At 41.9% G+C, this 24,078-nt stretch overlaps 1 protein-coding gene across 1 annotated transcript in view; it reads left to right on the top strand.

Moving 5' to 3' along the window:
* The first annotated feature begins 12,088 nt into the window (after positions 1-12,088).
* Positions 12,089-24,078, top strand: part of LOC126471249 (heat shock 70 kDa protein 14-like) — a 192,591-nt gene continuing 180,601 nt past the window's right edge. The window contains exon 1 of the mRNA XM_050099366.1: positions 12,089-12,153. Coding sequence (XP_049955323.1) covers positions 12,126-12,153 — 28 coding nt within the window. The 5' untranslated portion in view covers positions 12,089-12,125. The remainder of the gene's footprint in view (positions 12,154-24,078) is intronic.

The raw sequence follows: 24,078 nt of genomic DNA on the forward strand, positions 1-24,078 counted from the left end.
GGTGACCAGCTCTTCACCCGTTTCGTTCCCCCTTTTTTTCTGACTAGCGATGGCTTTGTTACATTGGTACATAAGAGGTATTCGATCTAATTGGGAGGAATTACAACTGCCCTCCGCCTGCACTGTCCGCTCGTCCTTGGTCTCCAGGAAACCAAGTTGCGCCCAACTGACCGTTTTGCTTTTCCCCACTGTACCTCGGAGCGGTCTGACCTCACCCCTGTGGACGGTATTCCAGCTCATGGTGGGGTCATGTTGCTCGTTCGGGACGATGTCTATTACCATCCCATCCCATTGACCACCCCACTCCAAGCAATAGCTGTCTGTATTACTCTTTCTGCCTTTACTTGTTCCGTTTGTACCATCTACACTCCATCGTCATCCGCAGTTAGTCGGGCTGACATGATGCACCTAATTGTTCAGCTTCCTCCGCCGTTTTTATTGTTTGGCGACTTCAATGCCCATCATCCCCTTTGGGGCTCTCCTGCATCCTGTCATAGAGGCTCACTCTTGGCGAATGTCTTCAACCATCTCCATCTTGTCTGCCTCAATACCGGCGCCCCGACTTTCCTCTCGGACTCTACTCATACCTACCCCACTAGGACCTCTCGATCTGTTCTACCACTCTTGCCCGTCGGTTCGAGTGGTATGTCCTTTCTGACACCTATTCGAGCAACCACTTCCCCTGTGTCGTTCGTCTCCTGCAGCACACCCCATCCCCACGTCCTTCGAGCTGGAACATACCGAAAGCTGACTGGGGACTTTACTCCTCCCTGCCGACCTTTCCGGACCACGACCTTCTCTGTTGTGACAGTCAGGTCGAATACCTCACGGCTGTTATCATCCATGTTGCCGAACGTTCCATTCCTCGTACTACCTCTTCTTCACGTCGCATTCCCGTCCCCTGGTGGAATGAGGCTTGTAGAGACGCTATCCGTGCTCGACGACGTGCTTTACGCACCTTTCGCCGCCATCCTACGTTGGCGAATTGTATTGAATACAAACGACTCCGAGCGCAATGCCATAGAGTCATCAAAGACAGCAAAAAAGCTTGTTGGGCCTCTTTCACCAGCTCCTTTAACAGTTTTACTCCCTCTTCTGTCGTCTGGGGTGGCCTGCGCCGGCTGTCGGGCATTAAGGCCCACTCCTCGGTACCTGGCCTGACTTCAGGTAATGAGGTCCTTGTTGATCATGTGGATGTCTCCAATGCCTTTGGCCGCTTTTTCGCGGAGGATTCAAGCTCCGCCCATTACCACCCTGCCTTCCTTCCCAGGAAAGAGGCAGAAGAGGCTCGGCGACCTTCCTTCCACTTGCTGAATGTGGAAAATTATAATGCCCCCTTTACTATGGGGGAACTCGAACGTGCACTTGCACTGTCCCGGTCCTCTGCTCTGGGGCCAGATGCCATTCACGTTTAGATGCTGGCCCACCTTTCTCCGGCAGGCAAAAGCTTCCTTCTTCGTACCTACAATCGCGTCTGGACCGAAGGTCAAGTCCCCATGCATTGGCGTGACGCCGTTGTTGTTCCTATACCCAAACCCGGGAAGGATAGACACCTTCCTTCTAGTTACCGCCCCATTTCTCTTACAAGTTGTGTCTGTAAGGTGATGGAGCGCATGGTTAACGCTCGGTTAGTTTGGATTCTTGAATCTCGATGGCTACTTACCAATGTTCAATGCGGCTTTCGTCACCGCCGCTCCGCTGTTGACCACCTTGTGACCTTGTCGACATTCATCATGAACAACTTTTTGCGAAAGCGCCAAACGGTAGCCGTGTTCTTAGATTTGGAGAAGGCTTATGATACCTGTTGGAGGGGAGGTATCCTCCGCACTACGCACAGGTGGGGTCTACGCGGTCGCCTGCCCCTTTTTATTGATTCCTTTTTAACGGATCGAAAGTTTAAGGTACGTGTGGGTTCCGTATTGTCCGACGTCTTCCTCCAGGAGAACGGAGTGCCTCAGGGCTCCATCTTGAGCGTAGCCCTTTTTGCCATCGCGATCAATCCAATTATGGATTGCATTCCACCTAATGTCTCAGGCTCTCTCTTTGTCGATGACTTTGCGATCTACTGCAGTGCCCAGAGAACATGCCTCCTGGAGCGCTGCCTTCAGCGTTGTCTAGACAGCCTATACTCATGGAGTGTGGCAAATGGCTTCTGGTTCTCTGAAGAGAAGACGGTTTGCATCAACTTTTGGCGATATAAAGCGTTCCTTCCGCCATCCTTACATCTCGGTCCCGTTGTTCTCCCATTCGTGGACACAACTAAGTTTCTAGGGCTCACACTGGACAGGAAACTTTGTTGGTCTCTGCACATCTCTTATTTGGCTGCCCTTTGTACATGTTCCCTTAATGTCCTTAGAGTTCTTATTGGTTCATCTTGGGGAGCGGATCGCACTGTCCTGCTTTGCTTGTATCGGTCCGTAGTCCGATCAAAGCTGGATTATGGGAGCCTCGTCTACTCGTCTGCTTGGCCATCTATCTTACGCCGTCTCAACTCCATCCACCATTGGGGGTTACGTCTTGCGACTGGAGCATTCTACACTAGTCCCATCGAGAGTCTCTATGCTGAAGCTGCCGAATTACCATTGACCTACCGGCGTGACGTACTGCTTTGTCGGTATGCCTGCCGGCTGTTGTCAATGCCCGACCACCCCTCTTATCAGTCCTTCTTCGCCGATTCTCTGGACCGTCAGTATGGGTTGTATGTGTCTGCCCTGCTGCCCCCTGGAGTCCGCTTTCGTCGCCTGCTTCGACAATTGGATTTTGCCCTCCCTACCACCTTCAGAGAGGGTGAGAGCCCGACACCACCGTGGCTCCAGGCTCCGGTTCATATTTATCTCGACCTCAGCTCGCTCCCAAAGGAGGGTACTCTGGCTGCAGTGTATTGCTCACGGTTTGTCGAACTTTGTGTGTGACTTGCCAGTCACACCTTTATTTACACTGATGGCTCCAAAACTGACGATGGTGTCGGCTGTGCCTTTGTCGTCAGTGCCGGCACCTTTAAATACCGGCTCCTCGACCAATGTTCGAGCTTTACGGCCGAGCTTTTTGCTCTCCATCAGGCCGTTCAGTATGCGCGCCGCCACCGCCATTCATCGTATGTACTCTGCTCTGATTCACTCAGTGCTGTTCAGAGCCTTGGAGCTCCATATCCGGTCCATCCCTTGGTGCAACGGATCCAGCAGTCACTCCATTCTTCTGCTGCTGATGGCTCTCCTGTCAGCTTTCTGTGGGTTCCCGGCCATGTAGGAGTACCTGGGAATGAGGCTGCTGATTCTGCAGCCAAGGCTGCAGTCCTCCTGCCTCGGCCAGCCTCCCATTGTGTCCTGTCATCTGACATTAGTGGTGTTGTTTGTAAGAGGCTTGTGTCTTTGTGGTGGGATACTTGGTCATCACTTCAAGGAAACAGGCTCCGGGCAGTAAAACCGTTCCAACTGCTTGGACAACCTCCTCCTGACCATCTCGGCGAGAGGAGGTCCTTCTGACCAGGTTGCGGATTGGGCATTGCCGGTTTAGCCTACCTGCTCTCCGGTGACCCAGCCCCGCAGTGCCCTTGTGGTCATGCATTAACAGTGCGCCATGTTTTATTGTCGTGTCCCCGTTTTAGTCAGTCTCGTGTTGTCCTGTCTCTGCCATCTACTTTACAGGATATTTTAGCTGATGACGCTCGAGCAGCTGCTCGTGTTCTTTGTTTCATTGCTTTGACTGGCTTGTCCAAAGACATCTAACTCCTTCACTTATTTTATCTGCATCTTTGTAAGAACTTTCTAGGGTCCCCCCCCTTTAGTTTTACTAGATTCTATGTGCTCTAACACTTGTGACTGGGCGCTAATGACCTCAGTAGTTGAGCGCCCTTAAACGCCAAACAAACAAAAAACAACAAAACACAAAAAAAAACAAAAAAAAATTATGGAAATGGAAGAGGATGTAGATGAAGATGAAATGGGAGATATGATACTGCGTGAAGAATTTGATAGAGCTCTGAAAGACCTAAGTCGAAACAAGGCGCCGGGAGTAGACAACATTCCATTAGAACTACTGACAGCCTTGGGAGAGCCAGTCCTGACAAAACTCTACCATCTGCTGAGCAAAATGTATGAGACAGGCGAAATACCCTCAGACTTCAAGAAGAATATAATAATTACAATCCCAAAGAATGCACACGTTGACAGATGTGAAAATTACCGAACTGTCAGTTTAATAAGTCACGGATGCAAAATACTAACGCGAATTCTGTACAGACGAATGGAAAAACTGGTAGAAGCTGACCTCGGGGAAGATCAGTTTGGATTTCGTAGAAATATGGGAACATGTGAGGCAATACTGACCCTACGACTTATCTTAGAAGAAAGATTAAGGAAAGGCAAACCTACGTTTGAAGCATTTGTAGACTTGGAGAAAGCTTTTGACAATGTTGACTGGAATAATCTCTTTCAAATTCTGAAGGTGGCAGGGGTAAAATACAGGGAGCGAAAGGCTATGTACAATTTGTACAGAAACCAGATGGCAGTTATGAGTCAAGGGCCATGAAAGGGAAGCAGTGGTTGGGAAGGGAGTGAGACAGGGTTGTAGCCTCTCCCCAATGTTATTCAATCTGTATATTGAGCAAGCAGTAAAGTAAACAAAAGAAAAATTCGTAGTAGGTATTAAAATCCATGGAGAAGAAATAAAAACTTTAAGGTTCGCCGATGACATTGTAGTTCTGTCAGAGACAGCAAAGGACTTGGAAGAGCAGCTGAACGCAATGGACAGTGTCTTGAAAGGATATAAGATGAACATCAACAAAAGCAAAACGAGGATAATGGAATGTAGTCGAATTAAGTCAGGCGATGCTGAGGGAATTAGATTAGGAAATGAGACACTTAAAGTAGTAAACGAGTTTTGCTATTTGGGGAGCAAAGTAACTGATGATGGTCGAAGTAGAGAGGATATAATATGTAGACTGGCAATGGGAAGGAAAGCGTTTCTGAAGAAGAGAAATTTATTAACATCGAGTACAGATTTAAGTGTCAGGAAGTCGTTTCTGAAAGTATTTGTATGGAGTGTAGCCATGTATAGAAGTGAAACATGGACGATAAATAGTTTGGACAAGAAGAGAATAGAAGCATTTGAAATGTGGTGCTACAGAAGAATGCTAAAGATTAGATGGGTAGATCATGTAACTAATGAGGAAGTATTGAATAGGATTGGGGAGAAGAGCAGTTTGTGGCACAACTTGACAAGAAGAAGGGATCGGTTGGCAGGACATGTTCTGAGACATCAAGGGATCACCAATTTAGTACAGGAGGGCAGTGTGGAGGGTAAAAATCGTAGAGGGAGACCAAGAGATGAATACACTATGCAGATTCAGAAGGGTGTAGGCTGCAGTACGTATCGGGAGGTGAAGAAGCTTGCACAGGATAGAGTAGCATGGAGAGCTGCATCAAACCGGTCTCAGGACTGAAGACCACAACAACAACAAGGCAAGGGACCGATGACCTTTGCAGTTTAGTCCCATAGAACTTGACACAAATTTCCAAATCTACCCCATACACAGGCCTGTTACAGCAAAATGGTAACAAATTGCCCTATGCATCATTATGTTACAGCACATTTGTAGCTGATTGCCACAATACATCACCATGTTACATAAAATTGTAACAAATTCCACCATACCCCAAATCAATGGTGACAGTGTGTGTATGTGATATAACCAGAGAGTGGGTGTCAGCTACTGAATCCCAAATAGTATTCTTAACACTGGCGGCTGCCATTATCCCAATTAAGGTGTCTACCATGAGCTGAAACGCGTGTTGGATACTACTGGTGTCATGATAGTAAGTTTACATGATGATTGCTATTATCCTGATCAGTACAACTACCATTACTTGTAATGTATGATTTTACTCAACAATTAAAAAAATAATGCCCTGTCAGTTGGTCTCAGCTACTGGATCTCAAAACTGTATTCTAATACGAAAAGCTTGTAGTGTATGTGGCATAACCTGACAGTGAGTGTCAGCTACTGGGTCTCAGCTATTGGATCTGGATCTTAAATAGTATCCCAAATACCAAACAAAATTCAAAAAAATGGGTCCATTCATCAGCACTACTTTACAAAATTGTAACAAATTGCCCCATACATCTACGTTGTTGCACGAAAGTGCAAGATATCACAACTCTTACACAAAATTATCAAAAATAGCCACATACATCAACATTCTTGCACAAAACTGTTGTAGTCAGCCCTTTTCATTGTCATTGTTACACAAACTGCTAAGAAATTGTTTCATACATTGTCATTTATGCTGATGTCATTTATACATATTCTTAGTTAGCAACATATGGTGCAATGTGTTACAATTTCATGTCATAATGATGACGTACGATACAATTTGTTAGTTTTGTGAAACACAAGGTGTATTGGGGCAATTTGTTATAGTTTCGTGTACCAATGACAATGTATGGGGCAATTTGTACAATTACATTTTTGCCTAATCTATAACTGTCTGCCTACATAAGTGACTGGTCAGCATAAATGGTTGGCACACAGAGGACCTGGGTTCAAGTCCTCCATACTGCCAAGGATTTTTCCTTGGTGGAGGACTTGTATGGGATGTACTCAGCCTTGTGATTGCAACTGAGGAGCTACTTGACTGACTAGTAGTGGCTCCACTATCCAGAAAATCTGCCAAAAGGCCAAGATAGCAGTGCGCTGATCACATGTCCCTCAATAACACATCTGCTTGTATGTAAAATGGGAGAACTGGTTACAATTTTGCTGTATCATGGTGACATACAGGGTATTACAAAAAGATACGGCCAAACTTTCAGGAAACATTCCTCACACACAAAGAAAGAAAATATGTTATGCGGTCATGTGTCCGGAAACACTTACTTTCCATGTTAGAGCTCATTTTATTACTTCTCTTCAAATCACATTAATCATGGAATGGAAACACACAGCAACAGAATGTACCAGCGTGACTTCAAACACTTTGTTACAGGAAATGTTAAAAATGTCCTCCGTTAGCATGGATACATGCATCCACCCTCCGTCGCATGGAATCCCTGATGCACCGATGCAGCCCTGGAGAATGGCGTATTGTACCACAGCCGTCCACAATACGAGCACGAAGGGTCTCTATATTTGGTACCGGGGTTGTGTAGACAAGAGCTTTCAAATGCCCCCATAAATGAATGTCAAGAGGGTTGAGGTCAGGACAGCATGGAGGCCATGTAATTGGTCTGCCTCTACCAATCCATCGGTCACCGAATCTGTTGCTGAGAAGCGTACTTATACTTCATCTGAAATGTGCAGGAGCTCCATCGTGCATGAACCACATGTTGTGTCGTACTTGTAAAGGTGCATGTTCTAGCAGCACAGGTAGAGTATCCCATATGAAATCATGATAACGTGCTCCATTGAGCGTAGGTGGAAGAAACTAAAATGAGCTCTAACATGGAAATTAAGCGTTTCCGGACACATGTCCACATAAAATCTTTTCTTTATTTGTATGTGAGGAATGTTTCCTGAAAGTTTGACCGTACCTTTTTGTAACACCCTGTATAGAGGCAAAGTGTCAAGTAGCCTCATACCCTAACAGTACCCATCATACATTCAGGGTAATGGTAGTCACAATGTCAAATGACAATCATTACGCTCAGTAGTATCAACCATGGCAGTCACCATAATTAAGGTTGTGGCAGTTGCAGTCTACTGTTCAGCATGTTATTTCATCAAAGATTCTTGTAGTCTCCACTATGTAATAGCATAAGTTAGCAATGTCAGCAGAAGATCAAGGGGGGGGGGGAGTCAAATGGGGGCTGAACTGCACAATAAATCTGGGTTTGGTGTGGGGCGGCAGTGGGGTGGGTGGTCTGTTGTGGGGTTGTGAACTGTTAGGGCTATGGCAGGACGAAGCCTCTCCATCGTTTCCTAACTGCCAACTCTGGCAGCACAGGCTGGAGTGCAACTATACTGTGAGATAGAAGCAGTAATTTGAATGGGGTGAGGGAAGGGGAAGTGCTAGCAGTGTATAGGTTAGGGAAGAAAGGAGTGTTATCTTGCGAGGTGTGCAGGTACTAGAACGCTATCAGGCACAGCGTCAGGAGGTTGTGGAGCAGGGAGGTGGGGAAAATGGAATGAAAAAGGAGAGGAGCAGAGAAAGATGGGCAGGTGCATTAGCAGAGGATGACAAAGAAAGAGTGTAGGTGATGAGAATGGGGAGGAGGTAATAGGACAGAGAGGGTGGGAAATGTTGGGTGGAGTGAGTCCGGGATAATTACAGGATCACAGAATGTGTTGTAAGGGTAACTCCCATCTGTGCAGTTTAGAAAATCTGGTGGTGGATGGCTTGGTTGGTGAAGCAGCCATTGAAATCAGGCATGTTATGTTCAGCTGCATGTTGTGCCACAGGGTGGTCTACTTTCCTCTTGGCTATAGTTTGGTAGTGGCCATTCATCCAGGTGGACAGCTGGTAGGTAATCTTCATGTATATTGTTCTTATTCCTATGACATTTAACTGGTGAATAAATAATGCTGAAACTTGTAGTGCAATGAAAGATAGATAGCTCCATGTCATGCATTTAAAAATGTATTAGTCATTTACAATAAAATTCAGGTACAATGTGAGATATACAATCACAGCACATTACAATGTGTAAATACTCTGATTTCCTAACCATATACAAATTACAGGGTGGTATTTCTGTTGTCACAATAAACTGCCAGCACATACAAAAATAAGAACTTGGAAAAAATATATATAAACCAGGCCAAAGATATAGCTTGTTAGCCACGCTTTAAAGTTCTCTGTAGAACATTGTGTGTGAATTCACAGTTATAATTTAGTTATCAGAGGAAGACTAAATTATTTTTATTTTTGGATGTATCTACTTTTGCATGGATGGGTACACATACAGCAACCTAGAGCACTTAATACATTACATTACATTACCTGAAATGTCAGCAGCTGTTTCCAAAGTGGTAGCTTCAATGTGAGCAATGTTTGACATTCAACTAAATCAGTTTCCAGAGGATTAGATCAGATGAGGGGAGGAAGGTGGGAAGTATTTGCTTCATTCTGTGAGGAATGTAATGAAAAAGGACAATAGTGGATCATTCTATGTAAACAACACAAAGCAATCCTTTCAAGTTAAACATCTCTGATTTCTGCCACATTTTCTATGTTCAATCATCTTGGTAAGAGATGAACAGCTACCGATCTCTGCCATACACTGTCAGATGGCTTGCGGAGTATGGATGTAGATGTATATGAGAACCCTGTGGAAATTACAGGCCTGCAAACTGAAACTAAAATTTACTAGACTTGTGATTCTAATCTATATAGAGCAATGGACTTACCACCAAAAAATTAATTTAGTAGGCCCTTGCATTAATATGCGGTATGACTTCACATTCTCCAATTAATCTTTTCCCTTCCTATCCCAGACTGTCACCAGCCAGCAGTCAAGGTGACCCCGGGTGTAGGGGAACCTTTCTTAACTTAAATGTGTTGTCTCCTAGAGACTTCCATAGAATAACATGAAAGTGTGTATATGTGCCACTTCCATTTTCATTTATCAGTGCAATATAATGAAACTATCAGGTTTCTTTCCATGCGGAAGGAGGTGTGCTTAGTAACTGTACTAATTTCAAGTAGTAAAGGGTACCCCTTACTACTTGACATTGAAACTAAACAACTCAAAATATACCACACACAGAATATATAAATATACTTTTATAAGGATTGGATAGGAAATTTACGCTTGTATTATAGATTTTCATTAAAATTGTACCAACCATCTACACCTCACACATTATCATTGGCACTTTCGTCAGTGAAATTAATTTCATAATTACGTTCTTGAATGCACAATGATAGAACAAGCAGTGGCAATGGCCAACCTAAAGTATTTTTTTTTTGTTTTGTTTGTGCCTTCTGGCTGGATCAACGGAAGCGTCCGATTCCACCCATCTGCTTTGACCCGTGACGTAATGGTATTGTGGTGTGTGACGTCAAGACGATGTGGAGTTTTTGAGTTGGTTGTTTTTCTAGGTGCCATGTTGTTATATTTGCTGGTGCCCTCTGCTGGTAAAAATAGACGTGCTGAGTTTAACGGGTAACATTGTGTTCATTTGAGTTTGGGTTGTCATTGTGCTAAAGTAGTTTTGAGTTTCTGTTGTTAGTGCGATAACGTGGGTTGTGAAGTATTTTCAGTGAATTATTTAGGCGAATAGCCTAGGAAGAAATTGACTCCTTGCGAGAAAACGTAAAAACTGAAAATTGCGACCGGAGTGTTGCGGCATTTTTTGTAACACAACTAGAAAAAAAGGAAGACCTTAAAGAATATGGTACCATTGTCTAGGTGAAAGATACGTATGCATGAGACAATACAAATTTAGGCTGAAGTTCTGTAGAAGCCAAATTATTTTATTGTTGCCAGTGCCACATAAGCTTTCTGTGTATGTGATTCACACACTTTTAACTTTTGCTGCAGAGTTTTAAAGGTGGAAAGAGAATGTAGCAACGCATCAGGAACATTCGTTATGGTCATACAGTGCAGTATTTGTTTCATGCAGTCCCGCACTGCTAGTATGTTCTTACATTCATGTCTCAATTATTAAAGCACGATAAGATGAGTTGGAATGACACTGACGAAATTACATACAAATAGTGTTTAACAACAGAGATCAAGGTACTGCGGTGTTTGCTACGACTTTAAACAGCTTCTACAACACTAATTTATCACCCAGCAGGAGCTGGAAATCTTTCGGATACTAAAGACGAACGCAAAGTAAAATGATCTCGCGTTCGTAATACGCAGGTATCACAACAGTTCACAGGGATAAATTCACCCATTACAAATGCAAATACTAATTAGGTCTGTCATATATGGAAATATCCGACTTATTTCATTACACATTTCTACATGATCCCACTCTTTTGTTCTTTAATTTTGGTGAGATGATAACAAATAAATAGGCAAAACGATTTTGGCTTATTTATGCACAGCCTTGACTTATCCGCGTTATTACCGACAGACATTCCTTTACGTAATTAATTATACTAAACGAGTTGATGGAAAATTGCGCTCATTGCAATTAACAAATATCAGATTTTTAAGCTACACAGAAAAAACACCATGAAACGCTAAAGATAATGTGGATCACAATTTCATTTTTGTTTTTTATGAAAATGTTTTCAATTAACAATTTAGTATTGATATTTTTATTTCTTTAATAGTGCGCTATTTTGCTAGTGGCATCTGGAAAAATGAAATTCGTACTAATTACTTAACATTTTCGTATTTCTTATTTTTATGACTGACATATCTCCCCTTCTAACATCCTTGATTACGTCTTTGACAGCAGAATACTTCTTTGAACGCTATGCAGAGGAAAACAAAGACGCGTGAATATTTGAGTTTTGGCGGCAGTAGTGTGTTGTTCGCGCATCGTGTACGGTTTGTTGTCGTCGAAGACTAGCAAAATGGCTGGTGTTTTTGGCATTCACGTGGGTAATTCATCAGCCTGCTTGGCGTATTGTAAGGTTGGTAATGTTTTTCATATTTGTTGTTCACTGAGAACTTCTAATGTGCCAGAAGTGAAGTCATAAACGATTATTCTTCTAGCTCGAATGTATTCGTGAGAAACGTTCTAATAAGATCATATCAATGTAACTTTGACATTATTTTACGTTTTGTTTCTCAGGATGGGAAAGTTGATATTATAGCCGACGACAGTGGCAACAGAATAATGCCTGCAATAGTCGCGTTTGTAGACGGTGAAGAGGTAAGGAAATTTTGTACTAAGCAGCAGTTTATTTGAATAGTGCCCTCTAAGCTGAAATTGCCTGTTACTTCTTAATTTAGTTGGTTTACCACTGTTCCGTAATTCCGCTTCGTGATCAAAATTTAAGAGATCGAATGTGTTTCAGACTGTTGGACTCCCAGCGAAGGCAGCTCTTGTTAGAAATGCCACATGTACAATCGTTCGCAATAAGAAACTCTTAAATGACACTATTCCTGACGACGAACTTGAGCATCATATAAAGTCAGTGAAATGTAAAATAGTGACTGAAGGAGGCCTGAAATATGAAATCCGAGATGAAGAAAAGATTGCTGTGTATACCCCAGAAGGAGCCATGACATGCATATACAAAAAGCTGTTTGGTATGTAGAAATGTTTTTATGCGTATCGCTCCGATTTCATATTCCTACGAGTAGCTAGTGTGGTTCATTCCGTGTAATCTCACAGGGGGTGAAAATGTGGCTATTTCAGAATTTAGTCATATTTGGAACATGGATGCCCACATGTCTCAGTAGTAAAACTGCCAAATAGCACTGTTCTAACTCTTACCATTTTTGATAAATTCAGGTTTGAAGATTCATGGATGGGTACCCAGTCATTAGTCAGGAACTGGTTTCCGTATTCTCAGACACTTGCTATTCAGTAATGAGGTGACCTACAGACATCAAGTATTTTAGTCATGTACTGTGTGAGTCATTAAGTTGATATATTGCATAAAAAGTAGGATCATCTCTGTTTTTTATGAATAACGTTGAGAATTGGTCTTTCTCCGTGATGTGCTTTACATGTGTGATTTTTTAAAAATTATAACTTCACAGAGGGAAAAAATGCAGACTTCATCTTACGCACTATAACTCTTTAGTGCTAGCATTAAGTATAAATAACAATGACAAGCTTTTGGCACTGAAATTAGTAGTTCTTACCTTCACTTAAAGATGACTCCATCACAAAAAAAGGGCAAATTTGACGAATTTCAAAGTCCTGTGGGGTACATAGACAATTGAATCACAATATTATTTTTTGCTGAAATGTTTATATATCTGTCAGCAATCTTATCTGCAAAGAATACAGGGCATTAATAATAAAAACGTGTATTCCATGAAAAATTGACCTGTAGGTCAGAACTGTAAACAATTTAGAGCTGAAAACAGTTATGAATCATTTTTCTCAGTGTGTATGTTGTATTTCTCTGTTAAGTGTCTTTCCTGTGTAAAGAATTAAGGGACAATGTGGGTGCACAAATGAGGTGATACATCCATATTCTGTCACTGCAACTTAAAAAGACAAGTTAAATGAAACATAAGAAATGGTGTAAGCAGTAATGAGACACAGTAATAACTTTAAATATGTACTTATATGTACAGATATAAAAATTTTACAAAGAACATTTTGATAAACAAATTCAAATATAAAGAAGGAAACTAACTTTAAAACCCTTCCACTTTGCATATAACTGTTTTCCTCGACATCTTGATGCATAAGCAAAATGAGTTCACTTAAATGTGAGAGATATTATTTTTTTCTGAAGCACTTGTCATGTTTATACAACTCCTCACTGTGTCTTTGTAATGATGGGAATCTGCCTGACATGTAGTAGCATTGGATAAGGGGACCAAAACAGCATCATTCCAAGCTAGCCATGAAGGGAATTGTAAATCAGCAGTAGGCATGCAGTTAATCTCAACATCTTTAAACTCATGTGATGCCTGGGAAATGGGTCCTGTGTGCCAGATTTTGTTGTATTTGAAAGCCACGTTCTGCCTGACTTGCAACCTTTTCTGCAAACCATTTCATGAGCTCCCATTGCGACACTGCTCCTTTTTTATATGTTGGAAGTCTCTTTATTATAAAGGTGTTAATTGCAGTGAGTAGTAATGTGTGGTGCAATCATATTACAGGAAATGTCATTGCTATACTGTACCTGTGTTCTGAGAAACCTTAATGTTACTTGATCTATGAAGAAGCAGAGCATATTAGCACCTTGTATTGTCTGGAGTGCCCTGTGAACAATGCAACCAATTTTCCGATATAAGGAGCTCCTAACTCAGAAATGTAGAATTCAGCTCGTAATGGACAGTTTCAAGTTTTTATTGTCTGCTCCACCTTTATTAAGTATTGTCAGAGTAACTTCTACTGTTGGTGTCCTAGAGCACATCGGACTTGTAGAAAGAACAATTAAAGAGAGTCATGGTTTAATTGCTGCTCCAGAATGCAGGAGTGGTCAAAAGATGTTACCTGGAATTGTCAGAGCAGAAGTAGTGATATCTTACGAAAATGATAATATTTCAAGACTTTGTGCAAGGAATTAAAGACGCCTTCCACCATGGTTCATAACAAGAAGATTCACATAAAATTGCATGAAGGTTTCTTGAAATACAGGTACAGCGCAGTGACAGTTTCAGAAACCCAATTGAAACAAGCATTTCTAGTCATTGCTACTATCACCTTTCTAATGAAGAGACTTCCAATGAATGCAAATGGGAGCACTGTTGCTATGGAAAGTCGTGAAAATGCATTTTGGGAACAATTGCAAATTGAGCAGAATGTGGCTTTCAAATACTAAAAAATCTGGTACACAAGACACATTTTCCACCAATCACGTGAATTTAAAGATGTTGAGATTAACTATATGCCCCCTACAGATTCACAGTTCCTTTCATGGTCCATTTGGAATGATGCTGTTTGGCTACCCCTTGCCATTGTGACGTCTAAGGCAGATGTCCTATCATTACAAAGACATGGTGCACAGTTTTATAAACATGACAATAAGTGCTTTGGAGAAAAATCATACCTCTCACCTTTAAGTGAACTCATTTCATTTTTGCATCAAGATATCAAGGAAAACAGTTATATGCAAGGTGTGTGTGTTTTAAAAATGCAGTTTCCATCTTTGTATTTGATTTTTTTATTTTTTTTAATGAAATTTTTCTTTGTGGAGGTTTTATATCAGCATATACTGGTATATATTCAAAGTTCTTAACATCTCTCATTATTGCTTGCTGCTTTTCTTACTTTTCACTGAAGTTTGTTTTTAATTTACAGTAACAGAATAAAAATATATCACCTCATTTGTGCACTAAAGTTATCTATTGTAATTCTTTACACTGAAAAGACAACTAACAGTGAAATAATAATAAAAAATCCCGTGGAGGCCCGGGAAAAGAATAGGCCTCCGGTATGTTCTGCCAGTCGTAAAAGGCGACGAAAAAGAACAAACCACTAATAGGGCTAATCCCCCTTTTAGTGTGATTAGTTGGTTCAGGACAGAACGAAAGAAGCCTCGGACAAGTGCCGTCATGGTCGGGGATGACGCTTGAACCCTATGCCTGCCCACAATGGTAATGACACTGCTAGCCAACTGGAAAATGATTCAAATCCAAATAGAGGTGTTTTGCAGGATATGCTTCCTGCAACCACCCTAGAAGGAAAACAAAAACAGAGGATGAGATGGTCAGATGAAGTTAATCGACACCTCATGCTCTGTTATTACCAAGCAACAAACCTAGGAACCAACACAACTGGATACAGATCACAAGTATACACAACATTTATAATCAGATACCCAGAATTAAAATTTTTTACAGAACGACGACTAGCTGATCAGATCCGTGTAATAATAAAAAATAACAGGATACCCCAGTCAAAATTTGAAAACATCAAACAACAAGTACAACAAATACTGGAACAAAATAATGTGCAATCAGAAGAAGAAGAAAATACAGTAATGGACTCAAACATCCCAGAGCAAACAAACAAAGGACAACACGCATCAATTAAACAATCAGAGGAAAACTAAATCTTAAGACAGCCACCAGAACAAGCACAAATAGAACACGAAGTGACACACATGTTAGATATAGAAGAAAAAATTCAGCTGACATATATAGAATACAAAGACACAAATACAGACATTAGACCATTCTTGCATAGACCACCAAATAACCCACAAGTCGAAACAACAATAAAAACTATCAACACAATCATACACAACAAAATAAATGAAAACACAACTATGGAAGAGTTACAACTACTGGTTTATATAGGAGCACTCACTACACTAAATATACACACTAGGCAGAGATCAGAACCAACCAACACACAGAAGAAACCCACAAAACCAGCATGGCAACACAGGCTACAGATCAGAATAGAAAAACTGAGAAAAGACATCGGACAGCTAACACAATTTATAAGAAATGAAATGTCAGAAAAAAAACGGAAAAGGTTAGGTAAAATCTCAAAACAAGAAGCGATAGAGCAATTAGATGAAAAGAAGCAGAAATTACAAGCATTGGCCAAACGACTTAGAAGATACAAAAAAAGTGAAAATAGAAGGAAACAAAACCAAACATTCAACACAAACCAAAAGAAATTTTACCAGACAATAGATAACACACACATTAAAACAGACAATCCACCAAACATAACAGACATGGAACACTTCTGGAGCAACATATGGTCAAACCCGGTACAACATAACAGGCATGCACGGTGGATACAAGCAGAAACAGACACATACAAGATGATACCACAAATGCCTGAAGTGATAATTTTGCAACATGAAGTCACCCAAGCAATTAATTCTACTCACAATTGGAAAGCCCCTGGAAAAGATAAAATAGCAAATTTCTGGCTGAAGAAGTTCACCTCAACACATTCACATCTAACTAAATTATTTAACAGTTACATTGCAGACCCATACACATTCCCTGATACACTTGCACATGGAATAACTTATCTGAAACCTAAAGATGAAGCAGACACAGCAAACACAGGTAAATATCGCCCCATAACATGCCTACCAACAATATACAAAATATTAATTTTAGTCATTACACAGAACAAAATTATAAATGAAGAACAAAAAAGGCTGTTGCAAAGGAGCACGAGGATGTAAAGAGCAACTGATAATAGATGCAGAGGTGACATATCAAGCTAAAACTAAACAAAGGTCGCTACACTCCACATACATTGATTACCAAAAAGCTTTTGATAGTGTACCCCACTCATGGTTACTACAAATATTGGAAACATACAAAGTAGATCCTAAATTGATACAGTTTCTAAACATAGTAATGAAAAATTGGAAAACCACACTTAATATCCAAAGAAATTCAAATAATATCACGTCACAGCCAATACAGATTAAGCGTGGAATATACCAAGGAGACTCATTAAGTCCTTTCTGGTTCTGCCTTGCTCTGAACCCACTATCCAACATGCTAAATAATACAAATTATGGATACAATATTACTGGAACATACCCACACAAAATCACGCATTTGCTATACATGGATGATCTAAAACTACTGGCAGCAACAAATCAACAACTCAACCAATTACTAAAGATAACAGAAGTATTCAGCAATGATATAAATATGGCTTTTGGAACAGACAAATGTAAGAAAAATAGCATAGTCAAGGGAAAACACACTAAACAAGAAGATTACATATTGGATAACCACAGCGACTGCATAGAAGCGATGGAAAAAACGGATGCATATAAATATCTAGGATACAGACAAAAAATAGGAATAGATAATACAAATATTAAAGAAGAACTAAAAGAAAAATATAGACAAAGACTAACAAAAATACTGAAAACAGAATTGACAGCAAGAAACAAGACAAAAGCTATAAATACTTATGCTATACCAATATTGACCTACTCATTTGGAGTAGTGAAATGGAGTAACACAGACCTAGAAGCACTCAATACACTTACATGATCACAATGCCACAAATATAGAATACATCACATACATTCAGCAACAGAAAGATTCACATTAAGCAGAAAGGAAGGAGGAAGGGGATTCATCGACATAAAAAACCTACATTATGGACAGGTAGACAATTTAAGAAAATTATTTCTAGAACAGAAGTATTCAGCAATGATATAAATATGGCTTTTGGAACAGACAAATGTAAGAAAAATAGCATAGTCAAGGGAAAACACACTAAACAAGAAGATTACATATTGGATAACCACAGCGACTGCATAGAAGCGATGGAAAAAACAGATGCATATAAATATCTAGGATACAGACAAAAAATAGAACGAGCAGAAACTAGCAAAATACACAAAGCGATCACTCGTATAAATACATCGGCTACACCACTGCAATTTCATAACCACTTCTACAACCCTTTAGATCACATAACATCAACAGATACGAAAAAAGTAAATTGGAAAAAGAAAATACTACATGGCAAGCACCCGTATCATCTAACACAGCCACACATCGATCAAGACACATCCAACACATGGCTAAGAAAAGGCAATATATACAGTGAGACGGAAGGATTCATGATTGCAATACAGGATCAAACAATAAACACCAGATATTACAGCAAGCATATTATTAAAGATAACAAAACCGCAACAAATAAATGCAGACTTTGCAAACAACAAATAGAAACAGTAGATCACATCACAAGCGGATGTAAAATACTAGCAAATACAGAATACCCCAAAAGACATGACAATTTAGCAAAAATAATACATCAACAGCTTGCCTTACAACATAAACTTATAGAACAACACGTTCCCACATACAAGTATGCACCACAAAATGTACTGGAGAATGATGAATACAAATTATACTGGAACAGAACCATTACAACAGATAAAACAACACCACATAACAAACCTGACATCATACTCACCAATAAAAAGAAGAAATTAACACAACTAATTGAAATATCCATACCCAATACAACAAATATACAAAAGAAAACCAGAGAGAAAATTGAAAAATACATCCAACTGGCTGAGGAAGTCAAGGACATGTGGCATCAGGATAAAGTTGACATTATACCAATTATACTATCGACTACAGGAGTCATACCACACAATATCCACCAGTACATCAATGCAATACAGCTACATCCAGACTTGTATATACAACTACTGAAATCCGTAATTATTTATACATGTTCAATTACCCGAAAGTTCCTAAATGCAATATAACATATACCGCACAGTTAAAAGGAAGTCATGCTTGATGAAGGTCCGCGTCACTTTCCATTTTTGACCAGACATAACGTCTGAGAAAAGAAAGAAAGAAATAATAACAATAATAATAATAATAATAATAATTTATTATCATTCAGCTCTTACAGCAATAGACAGTCATAAGCGTACATTTCTATATGAACTACTATATCAATGTAATTTAGTTTACATGAAATAGGTAAAACTAGAAATTATATGTTAGAGAGCAGCATTTTCATTTCCAAAACATTTGTCAACTGGGTAAAGAGGTTGTTTACTAGTAGCTTATACAGAAGCGTCTGATTTCATCCGTCTGCTTTGACCCATGACGTCACAAATATGGCGGAAACGACCGTCCACTATGACTCCAATATGGCGCCTATGACTTCATTACGTAAACATGACGAACATGAAAATACATCGAAAAACACACACACACACACACACACACACACACACACACACTCTAGGAAATCAAAATTGCAATCAAACACTTCCCTTGACCTGTTATCCTTACGACATATCCACATATAGCCATCCCTGGTCTGAGACGCCAAACCTTTAGTAAGTCTCATTGCTTCACGACACACTGAACACTTCACGACTTCAGCCAACAGCCCGCATTGCTGAAGAAATTCTATTAGAGACAACGCACTGTCCCCCATCATCGCAGACAACCAAAAACTGTTGACCTTGTCAGTCATATCCACACCTACCAAAGACATAAGCAAAGAAATTTACCAAAATTTACACATGAACAGAAAAGAAACTACAGTAACATCATCATAACAAAACCAAAATCATTAATTCATTGAAATATATTCCACTGAAAGGCACAGTCATCACTGATGCTACACACAAGCAATGCTACCACACAAGTGAACCCCATATGCCACATAACACGCTACCCATAGACACACCACCAGAGAGAACCACCGACCGCAACAATACGCCACCTATAAACACGCCACACACACACACTAAACCAAAAACATCAGCTAACATACAAATACACCACTGGAGACCACCACCGATCACATCAAAACAACGCCTACAAACACGCCACTCTCACAAACTAAACTCCGCGCCGTGGTGACATCACACACCACAACAGCCTTACGTCACGAGTCAAAGCCGACGGGTGGGATCGAACGCTTCCGTCGACCCGCTTATACAATTTAGCTTTAAAAATATTTATAGGCAATTCTGTAAAATCTACCCTTGGTCTATTAAACATCCTTAATCCAAAGGCTAGGTAGGAGTTACGTGATTTAGATGATGTGTGGTATGGTATGTCTACATGTGTGCTGTTTCTAGTGTCAAAACTATGTACATCAGTTCTCAGTGTGAAATTAGAAACGTTGTTTCTAACATTGAATAAAACATTATAGATGAATAAGTTTACTGTTGTCAGACATTCCAGTTTAATGAACAGAAGTTTACAATGTTCTGTTTTATCAGAATCTGTCATTATTCTTATTACTTTCTTCTGCAACAATAAAATGTCATTTGCTTAACAACTGCTACCCCATGAAAAAATTCCGTATGATATGATACATTGGAAGAGAGCAAAATTTTATGATCTTGCATAGTTATTTGGAACATATCTTTTTAAATTTGTGGTTATGAATATAATAGAGGGAAACATTCCACGTGGGAAAAATATATCTAAAAACACAGATGATGTGACTTTCCAAATGAAAGTGCTGGCAGGTCGATAGACACACAAACATACACATGAAATTAAAGCTTCCACAACAAACTGTTGCCTCATCAGGAAAGAGGGAAAGACGAAAGGATGTGGGTTTTAAGGGAGAGGGTAAGGAGTCATTCAAATCCCGGGAGCGGAGAGACTTACCTTAGGGGGAAAAAAGGGGTATACACTAGCGCGCGCGCGCGCACACACCCACCCATCTGCACATACACAGACACAGCAGACATGTCTGTGTATGTGCAGATGGATATGTGTGTGTAAGAAAACATCGCAGTACCCACATCCTGCGAGGCCTCACTCAGTGAAAACTAACCAATATGCAAAGATGTTTTGTGTTGGCCTTGTAGGTACTGCGATGTTTGCATATGTCTGGTTATGATTAACCAATCATATCCGCTCATCTGAAGATAGATTGAGTCGAAAGTTGATCGAAAGGTAGCGATTTGAAGGGCAAAAGGGAAAAAAGTGCCAAGGCAAGAGCCAAGGGAAAGAAACCTGTGTGATAGTTGGGTCAGATTTTACGAGCAGTAGCAGTTTTCTTGCTGTCTGCAACAGGTCACGCAAGGCTAGACTTTTATTCTAGTGGGTATCTTGCAGGCAGATGCCTTTGATGTTGTGCAGTGGTGTTTCTCGGCGGCTGCAGCTTCTCGGTCAGTGTCAGCATACCAGTAACAGTTAGGTTCATCATCATTTAGTGTCTTCATAGGTTGTATATTGGATTAACAGTGTAGGGCGGTGTTGGCGGTTTCTTTGTGCGTTAGTGTGCGAGCTTGTCAGCTTCCCTGTTGTAGCCTGTTGGTCGGCTATAATAGCAACTGGCATATCCAGTCAATGTTGCTGATGTTGTCATGTGAGAATTTATAAATAAACACGGATTAGTAATAAAAACAATAAAGGTCTGAACACCGATCCTTGTAGCACTCCAGGCCTAACATAAACCAAATTTGACTTCTCGCTATCAATGCACACAACTTGGTGTGTGCCCCCCTGCGGGTCCGGGGGTTAGAATAGGCCCGAGGTATTCCTGCCTGTCGTAAGAGGCGACTAAAAGGAGTCCCTCCCCTTCAAGGGGGTAGTTAGCGCCTGTGTCCTGAGACGGATGGTTCCACGACCTATATTTGTGGTCATTTTGGTTTTTCACTTCTTCTCGTTTCTTCCTTCCATTGTTGATTCCTTTCTTTGTTCTTCTCCATCTCACTGTCTTCCTTACTCTTTCCCTTGCCTTCTTCTCCTTGCCTTCTTCTCCTTGCCTTCTTCTCCTTGCCTTCTTCTCCTTGCCTTCTTCTCCTTGCCTTCTTCGGTCTCCGTCTCAGGGTTTGAGACAGTCTGTCCTCTCTCTCCCTCTCTCTCTTCTTTTTCCTCTTCTTCCTTCCTCCCTGTGCGTGCCTGAAGGCCGACCCACCCGTTCGCATGCGTAGCCGGTGACGGGGTAACGCGTAATTCCCCGCCCTGGGTAGACAAGTAAGGCACGCACGTACCCCCTGGTAAAGGCCAGGCCCAGGGAGGGGTGATTGCCTGAGCTGATACCTTCTGACCATGCCGATTGGTCCCTCTGTCTGTTTCTCGGGAAGTGTGACCTGAGGTGTAAATATTCACTTAAGGCGGGAGTGCCCTCTGAGAGGGTCCCCACAAGGAAGGAGCGTGCCATCGGAGACGCTGGCAATCGTGGGGGATTCCTCCGCAATGGATTTCTCTTCTTCTTCTCTCTCGACTTCTGCCCACAAACGGAAACTTGACCAGCCACCAGTGACAAAAGTACTACCGCCTGCCCCACAGTTCGTGGTAGTTCTTCGATCTGAGGACGGAAAGGATTTTTCCTCTGTCAACCCTTTCGTTATCCAGAAGGGCGTAGATGCCATAGCCGGATCGGTCAAGTGTTGTACCAGGTTGCGTAATGGTACCTTGTTACTGGAAACTGAGAGCGCCTTTCAGGCACAAAAACTGCTTCGGGCCACACTCCCGTACACGTTCCCTGTCCAGGTGGAGGCTCACCGCACTTTGAATTCGTCTCATGGTGTTGTATATACTAGACCACTCGACGGATTGACTGACGAGGAGATTCAGTCTTTCCTCGCTGAGCAGGGCGTGACGGCTGTCCGTAGGGTCATGAAAAAGGTCAACAATGACCTTGTACCGACCCGGACACTTTTCTTGACCTTTGATAGTGTTCAGCTGCTGTCGCACATCAAAGCGGGCTACGAGGTTATTTCTGTTCGCCCCTATGTCCTGACACCTACGCGCTGCTACCAGTGTCAGCATTTTAATCACACTCGCCAGTCTTGTTCCAATGCGGCTAAATGTGTCACTTGTGGCGGGGATGTCCATGAGGGTGACTGTCCACCTCCGTCTCCTCGTTGTGTGAACTGTCGTGGTGACCATGCAGTGTCCTTCCGCAACTGTCCCATCTACAAGGAAGAACGCTGTATCCAAGAAATTCGGGTCAAAGATAAAGTGTCCACCTCGGCTGCTCGCAAGCTATTTGCTAGTAGGAAGCCCACGCTGCTCCCAGCGGGGAGATACAGTACTGTCCTTGCCTGTCCTCAGACTACCAGGGAGGTGGCGACACAGGCATGCGATCTGACCTTCAGCACCACGGTCGTCCGTTCGGCCAGTGCTAAGATCGCGCGGTCGATGTCTCCTCTTCCTCCCGTCACCCCTCAGACACAAGCACCTTCATCAGCTTCTGCCAAGACAAAGACCCAGAAGTCAGATGCATGGGCCTTCAAGAAGGAACCGTCCCGTGCAGACTTCCTACGTACCTCGAACTCCCAGCCATCAACCAGTACTTCAACTAAACGACCTTCCAAGAAGGCTCATAGGAAGCACAGTTCTCCTTCTCCGCCACGGCACATTTCTTCTCCTGCACCACCCAGCCGATGCCGCCCCAGGTCGTCATCCCTTTTGCTTGGCCGCACCGCTGGTAGCCGAACATCTGGCTGTTCACCTGCAGAGAAAGCTCCCCCTCCCGGCCATCTTAACAAGATGGCTGATGAACCTATAGAACCAATGGACGATGACTGTCCGCCTACTGATAGCGGCGGCAGAGCTCGCTCGAAGCCAGGCCCTCAGCGGCCTTCGAGGTGACCCCTTCTTTCATCTTCCTTTTCTTCTCACGATGGCACTTATTCACTGGAATATTTGCAGCATTCGCTCGAACCAAGAGGACTTAAAGTTGCTGCTCCGCTTGCACTGTCCGCTCGTCGTAGCCCTCCAGGAAACGAAGCTACACCCATGCGATCAAATTGCCTTGGCACACTACACCTGTGCGTTTTGACCTACCCCCTGTGGTAGGTATTCCGGCTGATGGAGGGGTTATGTTGCTGGTCCGGGATGATATTTACTACGATCCCATCACATAGCACACCGGCTTGCAGGCAGTTGCCATCCGAATTACTCTCCCCACTTTTACATTTTCCATTTGTACCGTTTACACTCCATCGTCGTCTGCCGTTACCAGGGCAGACATGATGCAAATTATTGCTCAGTTATCTGCACCATTTTTGTTAACTGGAGACTTCAATGCCCACCATCCCCTTTGGGGCTCTCCAGCATCCTGCCCGAGGGGCTCTCTGTTAGCAG

Source organism: Schistocerca serialis, chromosome 3, assembly GCF_023864345.2.
Source record: "Schistocerca serialis cubense isolate TAMUIC-IGC-003099 chromosome 3, iqSchSeri2.2, whole genome shotgun sequence".
NCBI classification, from domain to species: Eukaryota; Metazoa; Arthropoda; class Insecta; order Orthoptera; family Acrididae; genus Schistocerca; species Schistocerca serialis.